The sequence below is a fragment of the Populus alba genome, chromosome 12, assembly GCF_005239225.2.
Source record: "Populus alba chromosome 12, ASM523922v2, whole genome shotgun sequence".
Classification (NCBI taxonomy): domain Eukaryota; kingdom Viridiplantae; phylum Streptophyta; class Magnoliopsida; order Malpighiales; family Salicaceae; genus Populus; species Populus alba.
Window position 1 is genome coordinate 14,103,163 of NC_133295.1, and position 9,900 is coordinate 14,113,062.

A 9,900-nucleotide genomic window follows, 5' to 3' on the forward strand; every position below is an offset into this window, starting at 1 on the left:
TTACAAATTAATAATATGCTTCTAACATTTTTAAATTTTAATTTGCGAATGGGAAAGCAACCATGGAAATTCTAAATTTCAATACTAAATATATGTTATGGAATAACTAGTTTTATTAGCTATAACATTTTATTATATACTTATAAGTTCGTATGACTAAAGAAGAATTTCAACAAGCACTTTAGAATGAAGATTCCTACGATGCCATTAGTGGTATGAAAATTATGTATCTAATGGGAAATTGTAAATTATTAAAAATAATGATTTAATAATTTTTTCAAAGAAAAAAAATGAATTCATTGTTGTTAAACCATCAAGGCTTTGATAAGTTCATGAGTTTAACGATTATAAGTTTAAATTAAATTAGAGAAGACAAACTAGATGAAATTAGATTGATCTTCTCAAATTAATTTATAATCTAATTAATCCAGTTAAATTCAGTTTAAATTTAACTTGATCAATCTCAAGATTTTTTTTAAAGAAAATAATTAATTTAAATTAAATAGGAAACTTAAACTATTTTTCAAATCAGTTTTGATATAAAAATATGATTAAGTTATGTACCTATCTCTCAATTATCGAGAGTTAATGTTTCTTGAAAAAAAAAGGTTTCTCTATGTGATAAATTCGCAATCATAATTTAAGTGTTAAAAAGAAGAATATCATCTCAAACATAATTTTCCTTATTTTCTACTGATTTCTTTTATGGATAAAATGTGTCCTTCAGATCTGGGCTTATCTGGGCCTCATTCAAATTGCATCACCATCATTAATTTCCTAATTTAAACACTCTTCAAAGCCCATTTGTCCCCAACACTCTCATTTTGCTTTTCTAATGGGCCAGTGAGAATGAGAAAAGAAACAGGCCAATAATAATAGTACATCAAAAGCACCCTCCAACTATATAGACAATCTCAATTTTACCATCAAACAATTTTAAGTATCAATATTATTCTCAAACTCTTAGAAATTTTCAATTAAAGGTTTCTCATCCAAATATTACCTTTTATTTTATGATAATAAGTTTTATTTTTATATAATATATAACTATTCATTAAGTTATTGTAACATAAAGTCATAATTGAGAAATCAAAATAGTTTAGTGTGGGTGAGATTGATACTATCTCGATAGTTTGGGGGTATATTTTGATAGTTTCCCAAAATAAGAAAAGGGAGGAAGAAAACACGTGTTCTCATTGCAAAGCGGTAGTACAAACTTTCTGTAATACCCTAGAGAGCAGCCTGAACTTAAGACTGGCTGAGGTTTAAAAAAGAAACAGCAAGGCACCTTTTAGGGTTTTAGACAGAGAGCTGCTTTGTATCAGAAAACAAAAGAATGAGCTTCTGGGGTATGTATCTCAATCAAATCTTAATTACTCAAACTATAAGTTCTCATATTGTATTGATTTACTTCATCTGTTTGACGTTTTTGGTTGCTTAGAAATCACGGGGTAATTGTTAAAATCTTTATTTGTTTGTGTTTTTGCTGTAAATTTTGGATTTTTGAGCTTATGAGAATTGAAAAGGTTGTTAATGAAGTGGGGTTTCAAAAATATTCAATGTGAATATGGAAAGATAAGTTTTTTTTAAAAAAATGTTTTTGGGTTTTGAATGGTAGTTTTGGATCCTAATTTCTGGACCTTTTAGTCTGTGAGAATTGAAAATGTCGATACTGAGATGGGTTTTAATGGCTTTGGTCGTTGAATGTTGTTTTTGATGTTTTATGTGTTGATATGCTATTTAGGTATTGAAGTGAAACCAGGCAAGCCTCATCCTTATCACTCTGATGATGTGCAAGGAAAGCTTCGGGTAACTCAGGTATTTTTCGCTAGGCCAATCCATTCTATTATTCTTTCAGAGCTTTGAAAGTTTAACTGGTAGGGGAGATAGTAAAATTGCTTGAATTTTCATTTTTTGAGTTTTCAATTAGTGTTGGCCTTCCACATGTTTGTTGTTTTGTTGTCTTATGGCTGTTGTTGATATAGGTATCTGTGGATCATATTATAATTACATTTCAGTTTTTGAGTTGTTTATGTGTGCTGAATTACAATGTAGGCAACTTTGGGCCTTGGTTCGTCAAAAGAAAGGAGCATACTCCAGTGTTCAGTTGGACACAGGAGTCCAATTTTTGTATGTTCACTGTTGCCAGGGAAAGCTGAAAGTTGCTCTCTGAATCTTGAATTTACGGATGAATTAGTAGCGTTCTCGGTGATTGGACCACAAAGCATCCATCTTTGTGGATACTTTGATTCTGTAGAAGGAGATCACCTCCGAGATGAATATGAATAGTATCCTCTTCACTAGTTTCTTTGGGTTTGTAGTTTAGTGGTTGTTTTTATTATCATTTCTCTCCTTCCCCACCCGTTTCAAGTAATTGTAGATTATTTGAATACAATGCAGAATTGCTTGGTTGAATTAAATTTTGTCATTACTTTGTTCTTCTTAATTACTACAACTTTTAAGTGATTCGGAAGAGGATATTGCTGATACGGAGTCGGATGATTCCAGTGAATATGATTATGATGATGAATATGACGACGACGACGATCTTCAAATGTATTCCCCTTCACCTGTTCCCAAAAGTGGAGGTATTTTGACAATTTGATTAAATACATTGTCTTTATATTCACAAGGTTCATTTCGCTTTTTCTGTTACTTTGTGGTCTAAAGAGTTTCAAAAGGAGGTTTAAGAGTTATGACTATGTACTTTTTAGTATCTTAGGTGAATAATATCCTTGTATTATGAAATTGTTTATCTAGTTCTAAATTGGTCATTAGTCCAGAGCTTCTGCAACAGAATGCATCAGCTTTGTTCCAAATGGATGCCCCTAATATGTGTACATGTAAACTGTTGGCCGTTTAATAATTACTGCAAAATATAAATCAGTTCAAATATTGGTAAAAAGATTAGGAGGAAAGCTTCAGAACATTTCAGAACTTGAGAATTTTCTAAGCCTTGGTAATATTAGTTAAAGAATTTTATATGTTTACATACACCAACAAAAATTTACCTATAATTTGTTTACATAATTTATGGTAACATTTATGCGTCATCGTATTATATCATGTTTACTGCACTAAGAGTTCTGAATCTATTGTTCTTGTCTTTTGTAAAATTAGTCATCCAATGGTTGTAGACTTCTTTCAAATTTATGCTACTTCTTGTTATATGTGCTTGTTGGCACGCTTTCAATGAAGTTTTAGATAATTTGATTTAGGATCAATAGCAGCAATTAACCAAAGATGTTTTCTTTCCTTAAATCTGCTCCTTATTTTAGTTGTAATTGAGGAGATAACTGAAGATGACAAACCTACAAAAGAAAATGGCAAGTCTAAACGGCTAAAGAAGAAGAATAATCAATCAAGTGACAAGGAAGACCAAAACAACTCTCAACAACAAATTGTTCTTAAGAGGGATAGAGGTATTTCTGTTCTGGAAAGTGAAGATGAAGATGGTTTTCCAATTTCTTCCTCTGCAAAAAGCAAAGATACAGTTCAGGAGCAGCAAGCAGAACTAGATGGACAAAAAGATAAAGAAACAACCCAGGAGACTAAGAAAAAGATGGCAAGTGAGGATAATGATGACACTAGAAAAAAGAGAAAAGTTAAAAGCGTTGATCAAGATGGTCAACCAGAAAGGTGAGACCATCCATACCTGGGAGTTGTTTTTTTTTTTTTTAAATTATTCTCATTTTTTTTTTGTCAGAAACTGGTTGGTTGAGTTATTAGGTTGCACTGTCCTCAAGCAAGGAGTTTACCTTACATTGACTCGTCAATTATATATTCTGAAGTGGTTCCTGAATTTTGATGGCAGGAAAACAAAGAAAAAGAAGAAGCAGAGAGAACGAGGTACAGAGGCAAAGGTTGATGAAATGGATGACAAGGAAGAGATCAACAATGCCTCTAGAGATGAAATCGAGTCCAAGCAAGTGAAAAAGCAGGATTCTACCAACCAAAACAAACATGAACAGAGGTGAGAACCGCAGTCTATTATTCTGTGACATAGAGCAGTGTTATTGTTGCCTATCAAATATGAAAATATGTTCATTCTTATGACATGTCTCTGTATGTCATTGAGTGTGAAAAAATGCCTGGACCAACTCCAATCCAATAAGTGTGTGAACTCAATGTTTTTAAATTAAGAGTTTGTGTCCAAATAATCTTACGACACACCCCGAAAGGTTCGGAATAACAGGAAATGGCTTAGGATTCTTTACATCCCTGTCTCTCAAGGATGTAAGGACGCTGGTATTTGTGAATGGAGGGATTTATGGTAGCCTGATGATAGCATTATTTTTTAGCTTTTACTTAAATATGTTGCCACTGAACCCATGTGCAGGAACCTTGACACTGATGCAGATAGTATACCCGGTGAAGATTCATCGGATAAGAAAAAGAAGAAGAATAAGAAGAAGAAAAAGACCCAGGATAGTGGAGCAACAACTAATGATCAAGCTGTTTCAGCTGTGGGAGGTGAAGCCAAGTCTTCATTGGAGTCTGAGGATAAGCAATCTACAGCCAAGTCCTCACAAGTTAGAACCTTTTCAAATGGATTGGTTATTGAAGAATTAGCAATGGGCAAACCAGATGGTAAACGAGCTTCTCCTGGAAGTCAGGTGACTCTTTGCCCTGTATTTGACTGTTGTTCAATCAATCCGCAAAGCCAAAGTCATACTTTCCCCCCAAGCTCTTGCTTAAATTGTGTTGAGTGTTTCCCCCCTTATACTCCTTACCTCCAAATAGAGGAAATCAGTAAATTGTGGTTTAAGCACATTATTTTTGTTATCAGTTCTTGCATAGATTGATATTAAGGAATGTTTGAATTGTTCACCATACATTGCATGCCTTTTGAGTTTCAGGTCAGTGTGCACTATATTGGTAAGCTGAAGAACGGAAAAATATTTGACTCTAATGTCGGAAGGGCTCCCTTTAAATTCCGCCTAGGTACTCTGATTTGGACTAGTCAATGGATAACATAAACTTGATTTCTTGATGGTTGATTTACTTTCTTGGTGTCCGGCAGGTGTTGGACAAGTCATAAAAGGATGGGATGTTGGAGTTAATGGTAATCATATTGATGTTTAAGAGTTAAACTTGTATGTTTAATTTATTATCCATAAATTTACATGTTTTTATATGTTAAACCCACAGGTATGCGAGTTGGGGACAAAAGAAGACTCACAATTCCACCATCGATGGGGTAAGCTATGGCTACCACTTCTGTCATATGTTCCCCGGTGCACTCCTGACTCAAATTCATCAGATATGATATGCATGTTTACTTTTGGGAAATACCAAACTCATTGCTTATCTATTACTTCCTACATGACATGACATAAGTTCATCGTCAATTTCCTTGCCTTTGGGGTTTCACTTTTAAAAAACATGGTTTTCTAAATTTGTTAAAATTTTCTTTATCAAGTCTTCCTTCCCTGCCAAAATGTACTTACTGTGAAATATTCTATGCAGTTATGGAGATCGGGGTGCTGGCGGGAAGATACCTCCAAACTCATGGCTTGTGTTTGATGTTGAGTTGGTGAACGCTCGTTGATTATCTGTTTTCTGTGCTCCTTTTCTGCTTTTGAACTCAATGGCTGCTTTTACAGACAGTGGGTATAGATGGATCTCGAAAACTTGGTGTTTTAACTGTAGCCTTGTTTTACAATACTGCAAGTTCACCCCCATCGCATATCTAAAGTGTCAAGATGGATGGTGTGAATAAAATTTTGGTTAATTCAATTGTAGTAAGACTAGTGTGCTCTGCAAAAATTTTGGTTAAAACTAGCTGTTCTGTTTCAGCAGAATGAAATAGTGAGTTATCCTATGAGCATGACAACGGGATCGTTTTTTCTTTCACCTTGACCTGCATATTGTGTTGCTTTGAATTAGGGTAATATACTTTGTGAGATTCCTCATCTTAAGCTGTGTATGATGATATGAAAGATCATATTCAATCAAATTTAAGGACCAAAAATCTAAACGGGCTGAAACTTCGAGCACATAGCAACCCTGTCAAGCAAATTGAGTGGTCGTAAGGGCTTGCAGCTTGCAAGGGAGAATGCATCTGGGGATCTTTGACATAGATACCTTCACTTACAAGAGAGTGATCGGTGTGTTACCTCAGATCACTCCATAAATATTAGAACAGTGAAATGAGAATCCAGAGCTTCCTTCCATGTTGAAAACAGTGTCATTACAATCCATGCATTCACAGAATCAGTCCAACGCATGAAAATTCGTTATTTACCAGGTTCTTATGCTAGCAAGTCAAGCGAAAAAAAATAAAAAGGCTTAATTTTCGTTTGCTTTGATCATTTGTGAAGCATTTTATAGGACAAACAGTTGCTCCACCCGCAAGTCCACACAAGCCAGTTTCACTTTTGCTATTCTACTCAATTGACAGCCAACTTATATATGTCATCCTGATTACATATATCTATAATTTTAGCATAGAACTCGGTGAGGTCTTCCCTGGTCCTCCAGGAATAGTTTCAGAGGCACGAAAGATGACCAGGATTCTAGTCTATAAAAGCCTTCTGCAAACTCATAAGCTACTCGGACAAGAGGTGACATAATGGGCAGCTTCGAACCCATTCATAGCTGTTGCTAATGGTGTCTTCTGTAGTGATGGCAGACCAGAAAGGTTGTTTACAAGGATAAGTATAAACAGGGCATGGAAACCATGTTGTTGGAACTTTAGCATACTCAAATTTCTTTGATAAAACAGAGTTTAAGCATATCATTAACCATCCACATAAAACCAGCTCAAGGTAACATGCAAAAAGGCATGGTTAGAGTATATGCTCCAAAATACAAGTGCGAAGCTCAGAGGCTTATTTAGAGATGCTGCTTAGTGTGACTGCTGCAGATCCCAGCTCTTCCTCTATCCTGAGAAGCTGCAGTAGGAAAAATACCAAGGGGGTCAATTGCCATTACTTCAAATCAAGAGTGTGTTGAAAGAAGGCAAGAGAGAAAAAATGCTATCTTTCTTGATTGTTAAGAGTTGAAAGACATTTGCATCTACATGGTTGTATTTTGCAAGGCGTTCTGATCTGCAAGGAGCTCCAGTCTTGATCTGTGCCTGTTGAGAAGAAGAAACAATGAGTAAATATCAGCTCAAGCCTCAAGCAACAGCCTAACAATCTATCAACATATCCAACTTCTGCGCTCCAACAGTTTTATTCAAAGGCGTTCAAGAGCACATCATCTGGCATGGTGATAAAAAACTAAAAAAAAACAAGAGCTTGAGAAATGCCCTAGTACTTACTGTAGCCAATCCAACTGAAAGATCTGCTATGATAGTATCCTCGGTTTCACCATTGCAACGAACAAGGGGAACCATGTCAGAAATGTTTAATTGGTGAAAAAATAATTGATGAAAGCCACAAAAAAGAGGATGTACCTCCTGTGGCTTGCCATGACACCCCAGCCAGCACGTTTCGACATTTTCACAGCTTCAATACTTTCAGTCACAGAACCAATTTGATTCACCTGATAAATCGTGAAATAGAGGGCAAAACAATTTAGATTTGGTAGCTCCAGCATTGCAGGTGTTCTCCTTAATTGCTTTTTCCACACGCTGCCATAAAAACACTTGAGTAAGTGGCCGATCACTTTCAGATTTTGCTCATCTCATCATACATTATACAGAGCATGTTACAAGACTAATAGTTTAAACCTTAGCTCCCATAATCACCTTGGGGTTTGTGACAAGGAGATCATCACCAACAAACTGCACTTGCTCACCAATTTCAGATGTCATCTTAGCATGGTGTTTCCAATCATTTTGATCGAATGGATCCTCAATGGATACAATTGGATAATCAGTCACAAATGATTTGTACACATTCTTCAGACTGTCTCCAGATATCTTTTGTGATCCATCGTTGTTCTACAACAGAAAGATTCATAAGCTGGGGCCTCAGGTTTAAATCCAAACTTAATAGAATGCAGTCATTCTAAGGAGACAGAAAGTAGCATTTGGACGTTAAACAACATGATTAAATGAATAAGTTACCTCTTCCTTGAAATTCAAATCATAGGTGTTGTCATCGTTATTATAGAATTCTGAAGCAGCAACATCCATAATGATTTTAAGAGCAAAGGGCTTTAACATCATCAGAAGAGATAGCAACCTTTCCAGTATACCCAGCTTTGGCTATTGCTGTCTTGAGCAGTTCAAGAACCTCTTTGTTTTCCTGCACAAAAGACACGATTCAACTTCACCACTACCCGCGCAGTTTAATTCCAATCCAATTGGTAAAAAGTCAGACCTAGAAGTTCTAATGCAACGATTAGTACATGAACAGGTAGCTAATAGCATTAACAAACCTGAATATTAGGAGCAAAGCCACCTTCGTCACCAACAATAGAGTGAGAATTCAATACTATTTTGCAAACAATAGAGTGAGATATTATCATTCAATTAAAAAAGTAAATGCTAGCAAGTCACTTGTAATTTCATACAAAGGACCAATGTTATCCGTGTCAAATCAGGGTTTAGGGTTTTACTTCGGCTTCTCTCTCTAGCTCTGCTTGCAGTATCTGCGATATCAACTTCAAAAGCTCAACCTCTCCCTAACAAGGTAAACTGTCACCTCTAAGCCTGAACCTGCCTGGTTTTATTTCTGTTTTCCGTTCTCTTTCACATTGAAATAGCTTGCTTTTGTATAGTCACTGGGCCCTTTCATGTATCTTTGATTTTTGCATCAAGCTGTGTTTTAGCTTGTTCTTGTATATATTTATGAACTTCATGGTAAACCATCATCTGGGTTTGAATAATTCTGAATTGGGTCCATAAGCTTTGTTGAATCGAGGCTATGTGTGTATTTGTTTGATGGTCTAGCTATCAGTTTAGTGTAAATTTTGTTGCATAAATCAAGGGTTGTTCTTGGTGCTCAAGTATGTAAATGGGATCATTTTCTTTGTTCTATTTTGGTTTGTTTCTTTCCAGTATTACTAGCAATGTGAGGTTTCCACAGAGAGGAAGAGAACAGCAAGGAAGATAGGAAACAGAATGAATTGAACTCATAGTAGGGATATTTGCTCCAAATACGAGAATCCAATCCATCTATCAATCGATTTCAATTTCAATATTACAATTGAATTCAATCATAATAGAGAATTGGTTCCAAAACAGCCTATAAGTCCTTTGGATTCCATTTCTCAGGCCTCCTGATTATGATGCGGAGATGGAGAAGTCGGATGGTCATATGGAGAAAGTGAAGGTCTGGCTTTTGGCAGAGAAGAGGCGCATTGAGGAGGCCGAGGAGAGAAGGAAAGCTTGACTAATGCACCACCATTGAGGCCTACAAATTTTGACATGTAAATCGTACGAGATCATAGCCACCAATTAGACACGTGGAGTGAGAAGCGCGTGGTCAAGTAGGACTAGCTGCAATCGACATGCAAAAGTGGTCCCTTGGTTTGAAAAGAGAATTATGGATTAGTTTAAAAATTCAAACATTTATAATGTATTTTAAAAAATATAATAATAAACTAGGTAAAGATTCTGATATAATCTGATTAGACTAGTTCAAAAATAGTTAAATAATTGAAAAAAAATAATATAATTTAATTAAAAATTTTCAATAAGATAACCTTATAGAAAATAAAAAAAAATATTGAAATTTAATTTTTAATTAAGTTAATATTAAAAATTAAAATAAAAAAAATCAATTAAAAAAATAACTCAAGTTAACCTAAATTACTTTTTTTAAATCTAAATAATAAAATAAAAATAACAAAATAATTTAAAATTAATTATAAAATTAATTCTAATTCAATGCCCTTACTCACAACATGTCTAGAAAAGTCAAGTCTAGGGAATCCCGTGTCAATTTAGTTTCATAGTTGTTATTCTGTTGCTACAGTGTTTTGTAGGTAAGCAGTGTGAATAGT

At 34.9% G+C, this 9,900-nt stretch overlaps 2 protein-coding genes across 7 annotated transcripts; one reads left to right on the plus strand and one right to left on the minus strand.

Moving 5' to 3' along the window:
- The first annotated feature begins 1,264 nt into the window (after positions 1–1,264).
- LOC118060591 (peptidyl-prolyl cis-trans isomerase FKBP53) lies at positions 1,265–5,856 on the plus strand. Its single transcript, XM_035073823.2, has 11 exons — positions 1,265–1,349; positions 1,745–1,818; positions 2,056–2,288; positions 2,464–2,588; positions 3,279–3,639; positions 3,815–3,973; positions 4,340–4,616; positions 4,860–4,944; positions 5,024–5,065; positions 5,152–5,200; positions 5,470–5,856. The coding sequence occupies exons 1-11, from the start codon at positions 1,337–1,339 to the stop codon at positions 5,549–5,551; spliced, it is 1,500 nt and encodes a 499-aa protein (XP_034929714.1). The 5' UTR covers positions 1,265–1,336; the 3' UTR covers positions 5,552–5,856.
- Positions 5,857–6,674: 818 nt separating this feature from the next.
- LOC118060592 (enolase-like) lies at positions 6,675–9,308 on the minus strand. 6 transcript variants are annotated; one of them, XM_073403650.1, is made up of 6 exons: positions 8,512–9,308; positions 8,332–8,354; positions 8,018–8,198; positions 7,697–7,891; positions 7,268–7,579; positions 6,675–7,081 (listed from the first exon to the last, which is right to left on the minus strand). In XM_073403650.1, the coding sequence occupies exons 3-5, from the start codon at positions 8,117–8,119 to the stop codon at positions 7,466–7,468; spliced, it is 411 nt and encodes a 136-aa protein (XP_073259751.1). In that variant the 5' UTR covers positions 8,120–8,198; positions 8,332–8,354; positions 8,512–9,308; the 3' UTR covers positions 6,675–7,081; positions 7,268–7,465. The 6 variants fall into 6 exon arrangements, with proteins under 6 accessions (XP_073259751.1, XP_073259750.1, XP_073259752.1 ...); XM_073403649.1 differs by having other exon boundaries at positions 8,332–8,387; XM_073403651.1 differs by having other exon boundaries at positions 6,675–6,896; positions 7,025–7,081; positions 8,332–9,308.
- Positions 9,309–9,900: the final 592 nt, after the last annotated feature.

What these genes read in the sequence shown, in the direction of transcription:
- LOC118060591 (XM_035073823.2), top strand. An exon ending in ACCTGTTCCCAAAAGTGGAG is followed by an intron (nt 2,589 to 3,278) that starts GTATTTTGACAA and finishes TCCTTATTTTAG; the next exon opens with TTGTAATTGAGGAGATAACT. An exon ending in TCCCTTTAAATTCCGCCTAG is followed by an intron (nt 4,945 to 5,023) that starts GTACTCTGATTT and finishes GGTGTCCGGCAG; the next exon opens with GTGTTGGACAAGTCATAAAA.
- LOC118060592 (XM_073403650.1), bottom strand. Translation starts at nt 8,119, where the DNA reads ATGATGTTAAAGCCCTTTGCTCTTAAAATCATTATGGATGTTGCTGCT. An exon ending in ATTTGAATTTCAAGGAAGAG is followed by an intron (nt 7,892 to 8,017) that starts GTAACTTATTCA and finishes TTTCTGTTGTAG; the next exon opens with AACAACGATGGATCACAAAA. An exon ending in TCCTTGTCACAAACCCCAAG is followed by an intron (nt 7,580 to 7,696) that starts GTGATTATGGGA and finishes TTTTTATGGCAG; the next exon opens with CGTGTGGAAAAAGCAATTAA.